The sequence below is a fragment of the Siphateles boraxobius genome, unplaced genomic scaffold (genome assembly GCF_051911475.1).
Source record: "Siphateles boraxobius isolate OS27281-9 unplaced genomic scaffold, OSU_SipBor_1 56, whole genome shotgun sequence".
Lineage (NCBI taxonomy): Eukaryota > Metazoa > Chordata > Actinopteri > Cypriniformes > Leuciscidae > Siphateles > Siphateles boraxobius.
Window position 1 is genome coordinate 4,760,515 of NW_027509182.1, and position 19,214 is coordinate 4,779,728.

The 19,214-nt window shown below is 42.9% G+C and overlaps 1 protein-coding gene across 1 annotated transcript in view; it reads right to left on the reverse strand.

Moving 5' to 3' along the window:
* drd2b (dopamine receptor D2b) overlaps nucleotides 1-19,214 on the reverse strand; it is a 231,374-nt gene that overhangs the window by 120,184 nt on the left and 91,976 nt on the right. Inside the window, exon 2 of the mRNA XM_077206507.1 lies at nucleotides 2,208-2,508. Coding sequence (XP_077062622.1) covers nucleotides 2,208-2,486 — 279 coding nt within the window. The 5' untranslated portion in view covers nucleotides 2,487-2,508. The remainder of the gene's footprint in view (nucleotides 1-2,207; nucleotides 2,509-19,214) is intronic.

Below are 19,214 nucleotides of genomic sequence, written 5' to 3' on the forward strand. Positions count from 1 at the left end.
CAGAGATAAACCTCTTGCGCAGAGATAAACCTCTTGAGTGTCACTCACATCCTTTAATTAGTCAGCCTGGTATGCCTGCAAGATGGACATCGTGTGCAGGCACGCCGAGGCTTGACCGGCCGCCGAATACGCCTTACCCACTAAAGCTGACGTACTTCTAAGAGGCTTAGAGGGTAAAAGTGGTGCTTTAAAAGAAGATGCAGCTTCAGCAGAAAGATGACTAGCAAGCGCCTCTTCTGCTTTGGGCATCGCCCCATAACCATGCGATTTAGCCCCCACAATTTCTGAATAAGTGGAAGTTTGAGGGCTAAAAACACGATAAGAGACCTGCTTTTTCCACGATCTCGAAACCTCTGTGTGGAGATCAGGGAAGAAGGGCAAGCACCGGCGTGGAGGTTGAGAACGGGAAGGCAAAAATCTTTCATCTAATTTAGATTTTTCTCTAGACTCCTGCCTAACAGCTGGCCACTCGATGCTTAATTTAGAAACAGCATGAGTGAGCACCTCCATAAGCTCCTCACTTTCGGGAGAGCGAGATGGCGAATCATCGACATCTCCCGCATCCAGACTAACAACATCCAGATCCTCAGAACTGGATAGTTGCAGTACTGGGGCCTCAGTTCGGGGGGAAGAAACCGCAGAGCGTGCTTCCGAAACCGAGACTGAGGCACTGGATCTAACAGGTAAGGGCTGAGATAGGGCAGAGCCCTTCTCAAGCCCTGCTGTTAGATCCATCTGCGATCCCCACAAATGACGTCGCCGCTCAGCCTCGGCATAAGCGGGACCCGATCCGCGGGGATCGCGAACCGAACCACTCTCCTCAAAGAGTGATCGGCGGGAGCGGAGCGTTCTAAGAGGCAAACGCTCGCAATGCTCACAATCAGCCCCCTTGAGAGCTGACTGGGCATGCTGCACTCCCAAACAAATAACACATAAGCTGTGTGTATCCCCGCTCGTTAAATAGCGCGAGCAGGGAGGAACACACTTCTTAAATTGTTGTTCGCTCGCCATTGTATCTCAATATAATATATATATATATGACAGACAAAAACACTTGAGACAGATCCACATATAGCGCGCTTGTGTTTTGGGGGTGCTTTATAGTTTCCTGGTCGATGACGTCACCCGCCTATGACGTTCCGTCTCTCCATTGGACTGATTCCATACGTGCTTCATGACGCACACACGCAGAGGCGTTCCCACAGCTTGACGCAGCTCGAGTTCCCTTGAAAGGGAAATCTATAATTGTATCTCAATGATACTAAAAAGGTAAAGCTTTTTACCATAAGATTAATATTAGATTAAATCGTTGTAATTTTCCTGCAATAATCTATGGGTGGAGGTTAATATACCATTATCAAATTACCTGTAGCAGTGATCTATCAGAGGCCAAGCCAAGATATTTCAGCTGATAGTTTAGGCAATATTAGCATATTTAGACTCATAAAAATTACAATGTCCACAAGACAACCCTTTGTATTTCGAGAGCAATAGTAAGCAGATGGTTACCATGCACATCCATTATAATATCTGCCATAATATGAAGCAATAAATTATCAGACAGAATTTTAATATCAGATTCATGCATGTATTTTTGTAGAAAACCTCAATGTGGCAAAATCTCAAGAAAGCAACAGAAACTCAAAGCAATCATGTTACCTTTTTAACTTCTCTTTTTTTGCAAAGTGAATCATTTCAGCTGTGTAGTACTAAAAAAAAAAAAAAAAAAAAAAATATATATATATATATATATATATATATATATATATATATATATATATATACACATACTGAAATAAATAAATAAATGAGTAAATAAGTCCTCTAGTTCCTGTGAAACTTTTGTGAGGCTTTAACGTTTTGTTTGAGGTGCATTATGTTTCAAGGACTAAGGACAGATCAATTGGCTTTCTGTGAGTTGGAAATCACACAGCTGACACAAAAGCCCTATGCTACCATGTGCATTATAAACCAAAAGCTGTAAGGTGCCAGCTCACTGCAGCCACTGGGACATGTCCCGAAGGTGTTGTTAGGTGATTACCCAATTAAATTAATTGAACCGCACATATTTAAACAATATCAAGACACTTTGAATCATGCCTCGTATCCTCAATTTTGAGGCTCATTTTTGGTATACAGTCTGAGGTTATTTTCAACTTCCAGCAACCTGAAATGTCGCTCCATATGAAAAAAAAAATGTTTCTTACCTCAAGATACACCACCCAGGGCATAACTAATGTGGCCACGAGAAGATCTGCTACCGCGAGGCTGACAATGAGGTAATTAGTGGTGGTCTGCAGCGCTTTCTCTCGGGAGACTGCCATACACACCAACACATTGCCGAAGACAATGACAAAGATGAGGAGAGTCAGGAGCATGGCATAGTAGTTATACTGATGCTTGGCCTCACAGCTTGTGCTGTTGAGGGCCCCAGTTCCGTTGTCATAATAAGTATCATTGTAGGGATACTCCGTGAGGAAATCCATGAGCTGTGGCCAGGGAAGATGCCTGAAAGTGAGAGACATAATTCACTGTCAGTGAAGTCACAAACAGCATTATGTAACCAAACAGCATTATGTCAACACAAAGGAACATGTTATTGATCAGAGGTTGCTTTATCATATCTCAGTAGAGTTTTTGATGTATGTTTTATTTTAAGCAGAAGTGTGTAATTTCTAAGACAGAATTTCACTTCACCAAATGAAACAACAATTATGATTGTTTTCAAACTGGTTTTCTAAACACCCCTCAAATCTTCCATTGGTTCGAAAACCGATAGTCCAACTCAAGCCATTGATTGAGCCAGTGTTGCTGTCTTGAGCTGGTCAGGGTTTTTTTATACTTTTTTTTTATACTTTATACACAACTGGCCAGAGGAAAACCCCCAACTGAGCCTGGTATTTCCCCAAGGTTTTTTCTCCATTTCTGTCACCTGATGGAGTTTGGGTTCCTTGCCACTGCCACCTTCAGCTTGCTTAGTTGGGGTTTAAAAGAGACTTACAATTCAACAATGTTATATATTTGACTGCACTGACACTGTTGAATAAGAACAAAACTTGAATGATGAGCTGCTTTATAGCTAATTCAACTTTGTTTCATAAATAACTAATTATGCAACATTGACAATGTTACTGAACTAAATTGAATCCACATTGAACTGAACTGAGCTGAATAATGGTTCTATTGTCTTCTGAAAAGCTGCTTATAACTGAATTGAACTAATTTCATAATTGATTAACTTTACACCGTTATTGAACTGAACTGAATCAACACTGAACTGACTTGAGCTGAATAATAACACTATTGTCTTCTGTAAAGCAGCTTTAATGCAGAATTTGATTTGTCTCATATTTGATGAAGGTTTACATTTTCTGTTTATTACTGTAAAGCTTCTCTGAAACCATCGGTGTTGTATAAAGCACTACAGAAATAAAGATGACTTGACCTTACTTGAAAATCAACATACAAATAGTTTACTAATACATTTTTATTCACATTAAGTGATGAAGTTATAAGTATTTATTAAATTAAAGAAATATACAGTATAGGGCTCTAATGTTCATAGCACAGTTCCCTTTTAAAAGGGAACTTGCACTGTGTCCCCTAGGGGTCGCTATGGGGAATGCCTCGGGCGTGACTGGTGTCTGAAGTGGAAATCTAAACATGACAATGAACTTGATTTTGACAGGCGGCAGCCTATAACGAAATTATAAGTGAGATCGAGAGTATAAAAGGGCACCTGTGCAATACGTCATCCTCTTATTTTCTTCAGGAGACCGTGTGTTTGAACATGCGATCTGAACAGGCAAGTTTATAAGATGGCCAGCACTAGCACGGCAAATTTTAGAATGTGTGTTCATCCGTGTCAGCGTTTTCTGACACCTGATGACACACACGATATGTGTGTTATGTGTATGGGTGAGAAGCATGTGTAGTGGGATCACGCCTTTAATAATAGTCTGCGTGGCCCCTTTAAAATTAGCGCACGGATTGCATGAAGTGGGTGGGTACTTCGGGTAATCACGTAGCTATATAGACACAGGTGAGAGTTAGTTTCCTCATGACATTGTACCGATGTGACCTGTTTGTGTATGTCTTGTATTGATGGGACCGGTTTGTGTGGGTCTTGTATCTCCTTCACTCCTCGGGAAAGGTAGGTTTTGGAGGCTCATAGACGGGAGGGAATTATAAACTTAGAGTATGGGTGTTCGTGGGAGTTTAACTAAATTCACATGTTTGATTAATGTGCTTGTTTGGTGTAATTTTAGATTAGTCGGGTGCGTCCAGGCATTGCCAGTGAGTATGTGAGTTTCACGTAAAAGGTAATTGTATTGTTCCCTTACCCTGTTTGTGTAATTAAAAATGTGAGGAGTGGGGAGGGAGAAGAAAGCAAACGAAAATGTTTATTTGTTTTGCAGAAGTTGCCAGCTGGTGCTTTGCTGCAGCTTAAATTGCGTTTCCAGTTTGGGACGCGGGATTTTGCCGTGAACGCTCGCGATTGCATTGAACGCTCGCGATTGCATTGAACGTCTTCGCTATTGCCTGTACAACGCTCAAGTTGGATGCGCTAAACCCGTGGCCTTTGATTCTTGAGCCACCTTGTGTTCTATTACTTTGTTAGTATAATTTTATTGAGTTGTGTTTTTGCTATTGCCTGTACAACGCTCAAGGTGGATGGGTTTTGGGTTGGTTGTATCATTTCTTGGTCTTGCTTTACATTGATACTACTCAATTACGGAGCCGAGTAATTGTAGTTTTTTCTGTTTTTTTACTTTGGTTTATTTGGTTGGTGTTGAGTGGGTTTAAATAATTTTTGTATCATTTGGTTAGTTTGAAGTTTTTTGATTTGTATTTATTTTGCTTTATTATTTGAGCTGTGAAATGTTATGCAATGACCTGATACCAAGGAAAGAAACCAACTTGTTAGTATATTGTTTGGCCTGTGTATGGGTGGTCGGCCCATGTGAATCGACTAAACGAAGCCCATTGGGCTGATTCATTCACATTGATTAAATGTTTTTTTTATTATTGATGTTGAGCTCAAGGGGTATTAGTAACTAATTGATAAATAAAATTGTAGCCTGTGGTTTTGTCTCTGCTCGTCCTTTTCATTTAGTTGAAAGCCTGATTGGGGAGGCTTGAAAAGTTGGGGTCTTGAGTACGGGCCTTACTAGTGTAAGTGGACCGAGTCCACACGGTCACACTTGCACACTCAGTCTTTGAAGGGGCTGTATGCGTGCATTGCGAGCGTTCTCTTCTCAGGAAACTTCACTCTCGTCTGCCCCTTTTCTTGAGGGAATCGGAACAGCCATCTTCACCCCAGGGTAACGGACCTGCTGCAGCCGAGGCGATCAGGAAACTGAAGTCGTGGGGCTGGCAGATGGAACCCAATGTGCTTGAGATGGGGTTTGAGTATCTCTCACTTGTTGGTGGCTGACGAGAGCGAGCTGTGGGATGATGATGTGGTCTCTCTCACGGCATCTGATTCAGCAGCGAGCGCATTCCTCGCCCCAGGCTAAGCTGTGCAGGGTGAGGCTGATGAGGACGACGATGTTTCTGAGCACTCTCACCCCGCCTGCCCCACATATGACGAGTTGTTGGACGTTATGTCGCGCTGCGGATAGGTTAGATCTGCTGTCGAAACTCGATAAGCACAACCTCATGTGGCTGCCTCGATGACCGTTTTTTTTCTAGGGGCATAATCCACCAGCTCGTATGAATCTTCCTTTTTCCTAGATCTTCACTGTGAAGTGTAGAGGTCTTGGAAAAAGCCATTTTTTGCACCGTTCACAGGACATGGAGCATTGCCAGGCCTCCTCTCGCTATTGAGAGTCGAGTTATAGAGGTCTCCGCTCCGATATCAAGTAGTTAAGCTCTCTTTGACCCTCCTTGGTAGCTTTCCTGGGTGTATGACATAGTTAGGCCTCCTCTAACTTCAGAGAGTCATTAACCTGAGGTCTCCATCCTCAGAGCTTGATCAGGCAGCAAGGCTGAGTCATTAGGCACCATTTGATCCTCCTTGGCTACTGCCTCTTTTATGGAGGGTTGCCAGGCCTCCTCTCGCTTAGAAAGTTGTTTTATAGAGGCATCTACTCCTCAGAGCTCCACCCAGATAGCGATGTCAAGTAGTTAGGCTCTCTGTGAGCCTCCTTGGTAGCTGTCCTGGGGGAAAGGACATAGTTAGTTGTTATGCTGAGGCCTCTGTCCTCAGAGCTTGACCAGGCAGTAGTACTGAGTAGTTAGGCTCTCTCTGAGCCTCTTTGGTTACTGCTTTCAGATGGAGCGCTGTCAGGCCTCCTCTCGCTATAGAGAGTTGAGTTATAGTGGCCTCCACTCCTCAGAGCTCCACCTGGATAGCGATATCAAGTAGTTAGGCTTTCTGTGAGCCTCCTTGGTTGCCACAGGTGTTGTTAGGCCTCCTCTCGCTGAGAAAGTTATTCACTGTGGCCTCTGCTCTTCAGAGCTCCGCTAGGATACCATTGTTAGTGTTAGACCTATGTGAGCCTCCTTGCAAGATGTCCTGAGTGTTGGGTGTTGCCGGGCCTCCTCTCATTTTTAAGAAGAGCAAAAATATCTGAGAAGCAAAAGTCTCCAGTTGCTTTCCATTTAATTTCATTCCATTTAATCATCATAGACCGGAGCTTCTCAAGAACGGAGCCCTCAATAGGATGACTCTAAAGAAAGAAAGTCTAACTACATTCATATTCAGGCCAGTATCCAGGGATGCTCACATGGAGCCTAACACTCAGAACTTCTGTTCAGACAGCCCTGAAGACTGGAAGAACAAGAGGCCTAGCAACACACTAACCTAATGGGCAGTACAGAGAAAGCTCAAAAAGAGATAAAACTCAGTCTAACTGGCCCGTGAAGCTTTGCAGAGTGGAGGACTCAATACAGCTACACTCATAATAAGAGGAGGCCTACCAACACTCCACACTAAGGTCAGTAACCAAAGAGGGTCCCAGAGAACCTAATAACTTATAATATTAACTACCGCCTAGCCAAACTCTAGGAGTGGAGGCCTCAGTATGACGACTCTCTAAATCAAGAGGAAAACTAACAATGCACCATGCTCAGGACATCTTGCAAGGAGGCTCACAGAGAGCCTACAACTAGCAAATTCAATCCTAGCTGAGCTAGGAGTGGATCATTAAGATAACTCTCTAGCTAGAGGAGGCCAAGCAATGCTTTCAGTAGCCAAGGAGGCTCACAGAGAGCATAACAACTTAGCAAACTACCTCACAGAGCTCTAGGAGTGGAAGGCATCAGCAAGACAACTCTCTAAATCGAAAGGAGACCTAGCTATGCCCCACACTCAGGTCATCATGCAAGGAGGCTCACAGAGAGCCTACACATCACAAATGCTGTCCTAGCAGAGCTCAAGGTGGCGGAGATCTCAGTAAGATAACTCTCTAGCGAGAGGAGGCCCAGAAAACCTTGCAGTAGCCAAGGAGGCTCACAGAGACCCTAACAACTTAGCAAACTGCCTGGCCGAGCTCTAGGAGTGGAGGCCTCAACTTGATGATTCTCTAAATCAAGAGGAGACCTAACTACATCCCATGCTCAAGACATCTTGCAAGGATGTTTACAGAGAGCCTCACAAATGCTGCCTCATTAAGATAACTCTCTCTAGCGGGAGGAGGCCTAACAATGCTCGCAGTAGCCAAGGAGGCTCATAGAGACCCTAACCACTTAGCTTATGGCTGAGCTCATAGGACGAAGACACTACATCCTACCCCTGTCAAGGAATCTACACAACAAGGCTAGCAGCCTGACACAATAATTGGTGGAGCTCAGAGGAGCAGAGGCCTCTAATAGAACAACTCTATATCATGAGGAGGCCTAACAACGCTCTAGTTCAAGTGCAGTGACCAAGGAGGCTCACAGAGAGCCTAACAATTTACCCCTTAGCTGAGTTTAATTGGCCGAGGCCTAGCTATATCCAACGTATGTCAGGGAGGCCAAACAAACAAACTAACTACTTGATGACACTATCAGAACAGAGCACTGGGGACCGTAATAGCCTAATAACTCGGACCTGCTATTCAGGTGGTTCTCAATGGAGCGGAGGCTTGAGAAGAATGACTCTCTATAATGAGAAGAGGCCTAACAATGCTTCCCTACTGTAAAGGCAGTAGCCAAGGAAGCTAACAGAGACCCTAGCAACCTAGAACACTGCCTAGCTGAACACTGAGGATGGATACCTTAGCATGACGACTCTCTAAACTGAGAGGAGTCCCACCAAGGTGGCTTACAGAAAGCCTAACAACTTGATACTGCTGACCAGAGGGAGCTCAGCATCACACAGCTTCTTGCTTACCTAATTTGCCATTCAGTAGAACATAAAGATCCAAATGGCTGGGTTGGTGCCTTCAATGAGGACGCCTCAGCTACTGAGAAATAGTAGGGAGGCATCGACACATTTTCAACCTCACACGATCCTTTCACAATTCCATAATAAAGGATAGGTGCAGGCCGAATATGGATTCCCTTGATGATCAGCCACAGCATGGAGATCAAAAGGTAAAACAGAAGGCTCACAGAAGCGGGGTAGTTATGTCCAGACAGACTTTGTTTTCTACAAAATCAGTCTCATCCTCCAAACCAGAGCTAATATTTTATTGATGTAGGCTATACTTTTCCACAATTCCTAATTGTTATAATTACAATAACAATTCTACACATTTTCTGTCTGTAATTCTTTAAAATTAGATACATAACAGAACAATAGTATTATTTGAGTCAACAAGAGGAGCTAAAAAAAAGAAAAACTTCATGTTTGACTCCTCCGTGCTCTGCCTACAACCCCCACGCTCAATCCCACCTCACTGTAATGGTGGCCGTGGGACCGAACCGCGGAGTGCAGGCGCTCAACTCTCATCCCTTAAGAGAGAGTCAAGCCCAGGTGGAACCAATTACTGCGACCACATTAGCAAAAGTACGCATTTTACCTCAAGCGCACTAGTTCAAACATCAGATTTTATTACTCTGTAAAGAATCATATTAAAACGGACACGAATGCATCTCCCTCTTGTGCCGAGCACGCTTGTGCAAACGTTAACAACTATCCCTCAGGAGAGAGCAGAAAGGAAAAAGCACCTTACCGGTCTCTTTTAGTCAGTCTTGTGAATGCATCATACCTAGCGCATCCAGCTTGCACGAAGAGAAGACAGCATTCCACCCAAATGTGCATCCCATAGCCCTCGAAAACAGGGTTGGAGTGAATGGAGCTTTTAAATGAGAAATCCTTACAATGCGTGCATTCAGCTCCCTCAGGAGTTAAACGCATATGCTCCTCACTCATGTACAATAAACGGTCTCCTGAAGACAAGAAAGAGGATGACGTATTTTACAGGTGCCCTTTTATACTCACTGTCGCACCAGTAGTGACGTCATAGGCTGACAGCTGCCTAAATTAATTGCCGTGTTAAGACACTGGTCATGCTGGAGGGATTCCCCATATCACCCTATAGGGGACGCAGCACGAGTTCCCCTGCAAAAGGTAACTAAACTTAAAGAGATAGTTATCCAAATGTTTTGTCATCATTTACTCACCCTCAAGTTGTTCCAAATCTTTGTGAGTTTCTTTCTTCTGCTGAACACAAAAGAAGATATTTTGAATAATGCTGGTAACCAAGAACTTGACTGTAGCCAATGACTTCCTTAATAGGAAAAAAAAATACTATGGAATTCAATGGCAATAACATCAACTGTCTGGTTACAGTCTTTTTTTATATATATATATATCTTATTTTGTGTTCAACAGAAGAAAGAAATTCAACTTCAGAAGAAATTACTTAAGGGTGAGCAAATTATGACAGAATTTTTATTTTTGGGTGAACATTCCCTTTAACCAAATTAAAGTATTAAACATCCATTTTATGGAAGGTCATTTAAATCCACACACAAATGTTTTGTAACTGTATGAGGACAGATTTAAATTGATACAGTTATAAAAGTGTCGAAATGCTGAGAAAAAGAAAATTAATGAGAACGGGGATCATTAGCACACTCACACAACATGGGCGACCTTGTATTGTAGATTAAGAATAAGCACAATCACAGCATTCAGCTAACACTCTTACAATCAGACTTATCTTCATTTGCCATGTATAATATTTGATACACACAAATAACAGAATATATCTTCCATCCTTCCTCCAATTTTTCCTCTAAGCGCTATAATATTGGACAGCTGCTGAAACAGGATTGATTTTTTTGTGTGAATAGTGGCATAATAGCTGTCTTATATTGATTTTGAATTTACACAGCAAGATCTTTTCCTGCTCCAAAATCAACATCTCAAACTGACCAGAAAGAGCATTGAGAATGAGGGTACAAGCTAAAGCTTACGGACAAATACCATACAGTATACAGTATATCAATCAGTATATATTTTTTGGTCAAATGTTCAAATGCCTGCCTAGTCCAGGACTAATTGTTACAAGGGAAATGATGGTTGTGATAAGGTCTATATCTTAGTAACTATCTCCATATCCATGTTGGTTTCAAAAATATATTTCTTGAATTAGAAATGTTTCTGTAAATTCTGTCCTCTAATCTAAACTTATAGTATCATCTTATTTTTGCTATATAATTTAGAAACATGTGAACACAATAAAATAGTATACATTACAAAAGAGTCAACTATATAATAAAGGATTTTAACTGAAATGTTGAAATGTGTTCTCAGGACAAACTTCATAAAATTCCCTCATTTCTAATTTCTTTTGGAAAAAAAACAATGCTTTGGTATTTTTGAATTTTTCCTTTTCCATTTTTGCTGTTCCATGATTGTTTCACTGTAAATTTAGCTAGAAAGCCTATAACAGACTTTCGAGGATGCATTTTTAAAGAACATGCACAACACTGTGCTGTACATACGTCTATAACACTTGTGAATGTGTCAATTAATGTGTAATGAACTTTTTCTTTTTAGGCAATAATGTTGGAAAATATTTGACAGCTTATAACTAATGTCCTAAAAAGAAACTGACTTTCAAAAAGGGCCATACTGACTATATTCATTGGAATATAAAAGTGTGATATTATCATACTGGTTAACGTGGTAGTGAACATACAGTCTTCCATTCTCCTGTATAACCTGAATTAGAAATGAATTTTGGTGTGGCAATTCAGATCTGATGTTCAGATCTGATGTTCATCAGTCAAGTGCTTTCGACTTTAGAATTACAGTTTATCTAATCCAGTATGCCACCGCCTTCTTATCCACTCTGTTACACAGGTTTTCTACACTTGCCTTCTTTAAGTCTAAAGCCTAGTATTTCTGAGCTTTAGAATATTTGGCTTCTAATTAAGGCACTGAAATCTCAAGAGAGTCATAATTGTATCTCTTGTTAAACTCAGTCAATCAATAATAAAACGTTTTCTTGTGATGGCAAGTCAGTGTATGAATAATAAGACACTTACAAATGATAACAGCAAAGTCTAATAAACCGAGAAAAACACACGTTCAAGCTTAAAGGTTCAACCCCCCCAAAAAATCAATATAGTGCTTCATCTTCTTCATTTCCTATTGAAACCAAAATGAAAGACAAAACTACAAGCAAAGAAAGAAAAGCGAAACAAATGGCCTTTTACAGAAGCAATCTCCCTGGTCCTTTTATAGCAACAATCTATATTCGTTGCCCTCCACCCTTACCCAGCATTACCTCTGTAGCTGAATGTGTGTGTGACGCTGATGCCACAGACCCAATGGAGCAAGTGAGGGCTGCTGATTGATGCAAACTGCCTGACAAAATGATGTCTATGTCAAACACAGCAAATAGCACCCTCCATCTGGCTTTAACCAACAAGAATCAATGAATGACTTCGAACCACTGAGTGTCTTCCCTTTGATCAGGATTACTCATTTGAATGGCTTATTTCCATTTATAAATAAATTAGGGTCAGCAAGATTTTTGAAAGTATCTTATGCTTACCAAGGCTGCATATATTTGATCAAAAATACAATAAAACAGCAATATTGTAACATATTACTTCAATTTAAAAACTAATTAAAAAATATTTTCATTTATTCCTGTTATGGCAAAGCTGAATTTTCAGCAGTTATTACTCCAGTGTTCAGCCTCACATTATCCTTCAGAAATTATTTTAATATGGGGGTTGCATCAGTGCATCAACATGCTTGACAAATGGATTCACAACCTTGCAACTATTGAACTTTAATACATAAAGTAATACATCATTTCCATTCAACTTTTGGCCCGCAACAATAGAATGACAAATACAAAAATAAAAAAATAGTTTAGCTTTTAACACCTTTTACAACAATGTTTCTTTTAATGACCATTGGTTAGAATAAAATAAAAAATCAGTTGCCTGAAAAAATACTATTTCAGTAAAAAAAATTAAAAAAATGTCAAGTCCTGATGTTCTCTTACACTTTACTTTTGTGCACTTCTAAGTCGCTAATCCCTTTATTTAACACTGACACGTACGAATTCTGCTTCACAAGGATCCAGACCGAGACGAAAACACAGGAAATTCCTCTGTAAATCGTCTGTAAATTTACATGTGGGCTTTTGTTTTTTACGCTGTTCAGGAGCCATGTGCCACTGTTGACAAGCAAGCTGTGGGTGAGATGCAGTTTGACCAATGTTTTCGTTATGTACATGACCAATGGTGGGGTGTGAGAAGGCGGGACCTAAATCAATGCTAAACGCACATCAACCGGATCAATTGTTTAGTGTTCATGTAAAAACTACATTTAGATTCATCAATCGGAATGAATTCAGTCCAATAAAAAAAAAATAAAAAAAGGTGTGCATGTAAACAAAATGAATAGCGACTGTAGAAAGCAAAAGCCGAATCCCGGACATTTTGGGCGATCTAGAAATCCCGGCTGGACACATTTTTTTTGTCTAAAATGAGGATATGTCCAGAAAAAAAATACGTATGGTCACCTTATTTAAAGTGTGTCTGACAGGACAGTTATTGTCAGTGCTCCAGGCCTAAATTATGTTCTGTTATCAGGGTACGACTGTGTTGTGTCATGTTGTGTAATTCCTAATACCTCTAGAGACGCTGTGTTGTAAGAAGGAGAAGAAGTGTGTGGAAGAGGGAAGAAGAAGAAGAAGAAGAAGAAGAAGAAGAAGAAGAAGAAGAAGAAGTGTGCTTAGTGTTAAACATGTGAACAAAAGCATGATTTTTTAAATCTACAAATGTGATCTCTGCTAGGTAACAATTAGCCTCAAACATCTTTTACCAATCAATATCATGTTATATTTTGATTTGACTGAATGAAGGATGGTTTCCTCCAGTACAGAGGATCTTTGATATTTCAGAGCACCCTGATTAGCTGCGCCCAATACATCTTGCTCTAGTTGGATACAGTATTTGACGTATTTTTTGTATGGGCTATAAAGGCAGAGAGCCCTGTTTCTGGCAGTGTATGATCATAATCACATAAATGTGAACTGACTCCCACACCAGTGGTTCGTAAGATATCACAAAACATGGTGGGAATAGATCCAGCAATAGGACAGTGTGGAAACTATAAAGAAAAAAGCAATTTCAGTGTCATTTTCCTCATATCCGCCCCCACCTACAATAAAAGGGGTCTTTTCGTGATACACACTTGAACATATGATTGGTGAGAAAGATTGTAATGCAATTTCTGCTGGCAAAGCATCATTCAACTCTATCTCACCAATGTGCAGTCCGTGGCATTGGTCTCTGATGGAGGATATCTTATTGCAGGAGTGATGTTGCGAATGGAGATATACTGGGTTGTGAAATGAATCGAGAAGGTTTCTTTTCAAAACCTCAGAATGAATATCTTTTTGAGTTTTGATAAAGTTTTTGTTGTTTAAAGGTGCTCTAAGCGATGTCGGGTGACATCACTTCTTGTTGACGTTTAAAGTATTGTCAAACAAAACGAAGGCTAGCTAGACCCTCCCTCCTCCTCATCCGCGCACTAACCCCCCAAACCCCACCCCCAAACCCTTCTTATCGGTTATTGGCTGGAACAGTTTGTTATGTTTCGTGGTGCGGGTAAGCCCAGTTTGTTTTTGTTGCCGTTTGTGAAGCCTGGGGTGTCTGCAGAGACCGTGTTTTTTTACAGTATGTTCAGGGGACAGGCAGCTAGCAGATAGTGAGGAGATGTTTGTTGTATGTGACAAAAAAAATTTGGCCTAAAAAACGCGTGTCATCGCTTTGAGCACCTTTTACAGACCAACAAACAGATATATTAAATTGTGTTAATCTTTGAATACCTGAAGTGACTGTCTGTAAATGTGTGTATCTTCTCCTTTAATTTTCTGACTGCAGCCTTAATCTTATTTTCTTGTCTTTGCACCCCGTCTTCCCTTTCTGCATTGTGTTTGCATGGTAGAGGTATAGGTTTCTAATAAGCTCTTATTAATCTAATTTCATCTTTGAATTTTATACTTACATTATTCTTCTAAACCAGAGGTCTTCAATCCTGCTCCTGGAGGGCCACTGTCCTGCAGAGTTTAGTTCCAACCCTAATCAAACACACCTGAATCAGCTCATCAAGCTCTTCAGGATCGCTTGAATATACAAAGGCTGGTGTGCTGAAGCAGGTTGGAACTAAACTCTGCAGGACAGTAGCCCTCCAGGAGCAGGATTGAAGACCTCTGTTCTAAATCATATTTATGACATTACTCTCCATGTATGTTTGATTATTTTCATGTTTTTGCTTTAAGTTTGACTAATTTTCTGTCATCTGTGAATTTGAAGCATGTGCTAATTGCATTGCACTTGAAATTTATTTTACAGAAATGCTGAGGGTGAAGTCAAACATATAAGACTGTTTTATATCTTTATCAGGTATGTTTTCGGTCATTCATATTGTTAAATATTTATTTTATTGATTTATTGCTCTGTTCCTCTCTCTTCCCTTTCTGCATTGTGTTTGCATGGGAGAGAAATGTTGAGGTTGAAGGCAAAAATTGTATAAGACTGTTCCCTTTCAAGGGACTTCGCGCTGCATCAATTGACGCTGTAGGAACGCTCTGTGTGATTGCGTCACGGGCCTCGTTTACACTGCAGGTCTTGATACCCAATTCTGATTCGTTACCTTTATCTGATTTTTTTGACCATCCGTTTACACGTTCTTTCAATTGTGACCCATATCCGATTCATGTGTTTACACTTGCCATACTATCTGAAACATCGCGCATGCTTAAAATGGGGTTCTTGCACAGATGGACGAGCGAGAAAGCTAGCTCTGCGATATATGTGAAGTTCACCAAATATCACCATGATTTTGAGGCGGAGGAAAAGGGCCATCATTGCAGCCTGCGCATATGCTTCAGTTATTGTGTGTGAGAGAGATCTCAGGACTGATGGGAGCATATTGATGTGGGCTTTAATGAGGAGCAGTGGGTCCGAAATTTTATGATGAGCAAACCAACCTTTGATAGGTTGTGTCAATGTTTTTCCACATTCCTCTCCTAATATGACACAACGTTTCACAGATGCGCGTCGGGGTTGCTCCCGTCATTAAACCGCGGAGAAGTAGCCTAATGCCTCAGAAAATCTGATCTGCCTGTTGACATGACAGTCGCATTGGCACATATCTGATTGTTATGTGACTTATTTCCACATATGAATGAGGCCTGAAACCGATCTCAAAATATTCGAATGAATGCGTTTTTTTTCCTGTTTACACGGTCATAGAACACATCCATTCCCTTTAAGTCACTCAGGTTTGACGTAACCGATGTGTCGACTGATTGGGATCACGCTTTCGAGTACTGTTAAAACGAGCCAATGCATATTGGCGTGCAAAACCTGCATCTCAAACTCCGCACCACGATGCGGAAGTGGATAAAAACGGAAGTGGATGCACGCACTAGTTGTCTTTCGCTTCGGAGCCGATCGGTCTTCATGTCGATGTTTCTGAAGAGTGTTGTTATATTACAATGAGCGAGTGAGTCAGTTGTTCTTCAGGAAGTCTCTCCCGGTGTTGGTGGTTATACAGCGTGAGTGCAGCGGTGGTCGCAAGCCTTCTGAGCTCTCAACTGCTGTTTTAACAGCATCACAATTCTGTGTTTGGGTTGTTTGTCTGAGGGCTGGTTGAGGGGGAAGAAAGGGAGTGCTTCACTGGTACAGGCTGCATCATCCCTGTCAGTGTTGCCGCGATCATTCCCCTGTGTGCTCCGGCACTGGTGAGAGCTTTTAATTTCCTGAAAGAGCAACACGGGTGCATTTGCATCTTTTTCAAGATGTCATTCCACCCGTGTGTTTTTAGATGTGGTCGTTCCCTGTTCCTCTGTGACGGTCACGATTGTTCCATCAAGTGTTTGGGCTTACAGCACGCTGAAGCAGCTTTGTGGAGGGTTCATGTTCCCATTGTGGGAATATGACTGTCGCGGTGTTGTATTCGAGACTCGCGTTCGTCCGCGAAACTGGAGTCCCCATGACCATGCCCCACCCCCGGGGTCTGTAGTTGTGGGATGGGTGATCGGAGGATAGTGATGGATGTTTTTTTTTTCTTTTCTTGTATTATTATTATTATTATTATTATTATTATTGTACATTTTGTATTTTTGTATGTTTCATTTTCCTTCTTTTCTTTTCTCACCTGGTGTTTGTTCCGGTTCTTGTATTACATGCTATTAATAAAAAAAAGAAAAAAAGAAAGAAAAAAGGATAGTGATGGATGTCTCGTCCGCTAACCATTTCCTGTGGGTTCCTCCCTCCTCCATCACATCGCAGCCGGTGGAATTTCTTGTTGAACGTGCTGGTCCCTCTGTAATGGACCGATCAGCCATTTCAATTGGGGTTCCACCAGAGGATAGGATGTCGATAGTAGCATCGGAGGGTGAGCTGGCCTCTGGAGATGACGACCCGGCTGTGTTATCTCCCTCTGGCAGTGTAACGTTGCCCGAGCCGGATCCAGAATTGTCAGCTATATTGAAACGGGCCGCCGAGGCTGCCGGGCTGGAAGTGGAGTCCTCCACTGTGTCCCGCTCAGTCTCAGTTGGAGGATTGGTATCTCAAGGCGGGCCACACTGGTTCTCAGCTCTGGGGGCAAGCCGCCTCCTCTTTGCGTGCCATGGCGCTGCTACATGTCTATCAGGCCAGGACATTCCTGGATATGCACAAGGGTAGCCCAGACCATGCGCTCATGGGTGAGCCCCGCACTGCATCTGACCTCACCCTCCGGGGCACAAGTGTCGTGACGTGCACGATCAGTCTGGCGATGTCCACCTTAGTGGTTCAGGAGCGCCATCGTTGGCTTAGCCTGGTTGATATGGCAGATGCGGACAAGGTTTAGTTCCTGGTCTCCCCAATTTCCCAGGTTGGGCTGGTCGGCGATGCGGCAGATAACTGTGCCCAGAAGTTCTCTGCTGCCCAAGCAAAGACGGAGGCCAACCGACACATCCTGCCCCGGCGACACGCTGCTGCCTCCACCCCGCCATCGGTTGCAGTTCCTCCACCTGCTCATTGCCGAGGGCATTCCCCTTTAGGCGCTCCCGCTGGGCCTCCGCAGCAGCCTCCAGCCAGGCCTCAGCATGGAGCTGGCCACAGTAGGGACGCCCACCCGCTCCAGGCACTGCCAAGGCCAGGTGGCAAGCGACAGCAAAATAATTCCTGAGCGGGCTGCTCAGGGATGGAGGAGGATGCTCTTGGAGTTGGTCTCCGATCCACTCCCTCCCCCTGGGTGAGGGCTGGGTGGAGTCTTTGTTTGTGTGTGCGCCTGTTCCACCGCTGGCTGCCAAAAAAGCGGAGCAAGTGGTACCCACACTTCAAAGGAAGATAAAATTCCTCTGTTCCTGGGTCCAAAGAGCAGTGCTCCTGTCTTATGTGCGCACATCGCAGTCTACTTGCGAAGGACGCGATGCAGCAGCTCCCTCCAGCCGGCTTCTATAAGTCCGTACTTCATTGTACCCTAGAGAGGTGGGTCACGACCATCTTGGTCCTGTGTTAATTGAGACGGGCCCTTTTTTGAAAGCCTCCATTAAATTTGTTACACAGAGATGCATTTCCAAATGCTCCATCCCCAAGATTGGTCAGCAGTGTTCGACCTGAGAGACTTCAGATATCTATCTTTCCGCACCACAGGCCATCCTGTGTTCATGCATTCGAAAGGTGTGAAGTATCAGTACAAAGTCCTACCCTTCAAGTGCTCATAGCCAGTTGGGTCAACTGGCATCCAATGCCTCAAGTTGCTTGCAGTTCATCTCACTTTGAGACACCGCTACTCAGTGAATTTGTACTGGTCTGAAAAGACTACATTGCGACTGTCGTGCTACGCTTCCTTCGCATGTCACAACTCACCCACCAGTTGCTCCTCTGAGTCAGAAGCTTTTGAGGTCGCTTCATTCCCCTTATTACTTCTGGCCTGCTCAATCGTGACGCTGACGATCCTCACAACAGCCTTTGGCCCAGGGAGAGTGGAGTCTCCGTTCCCAGGTGGTCCAGCTGTTTGGGACCACTTCGGGGCCTCACAGTTAGATCTGTTGCCCCTCCGGACTCTTCCCTCCACCAGTTGTTTTTTCTCCTGTCTCAGTGGACATCCCTCGACCCTCGAAGGCTATCCCTCGATAGCCTTCTTGCATGCAACTGTACTAAAGTCAGGGAGGAGATGGAGCAGGTCTTGCTAGTAGCCCATCATTGGCCCAACCAGACCTCTCCTCTCAACAGCCCTTCCTGACTCCTTACTCTGAGAACATTCTCAGGGATGGTGTATGATGGCACCCGTGTTTAGACCTTGGAGAGTTCTAGGTCTGGTTCTAAAAAGAATGGGACGCGGAGGTTCTGGTTACTACCACAATAATTTTTATGCTGTAGAGAACATCACTTCTGGCAGAGCACCCTCTCAAAGTGAGGCACGCTCCCCCTTAGAAGTGAAACCTATTCACCTCAAAATGTTGTTGCCTCTGTATTGGCGCACTTTATGATGCAGTGGATACAAATCCTTGGGAAGCACGACTTGATTGTCAGGTTCCTGAGGGGAGCAAGGAGACTGAATCTGCCTTGCGCCCCTCTTCATCCTCTTGGGACTTATCTCTTGTGCGACTGCACTGCAGAGACCTCCCCTGAGCCCTGCAGGCAGTGAGTTAAAAATCCTGTTTTTAATGAAACAGTTCTCCTGCTTCCTTGGTCTCTAGCTAGAGGGTAGGGACTTGCATGCGTTTTCGGTCAATGAAACGTGCCTGGAATGCAGGCCAACTATGTCTCATGCAATCTGAGACTCCGGCCTGGATATGTGCCCAAGG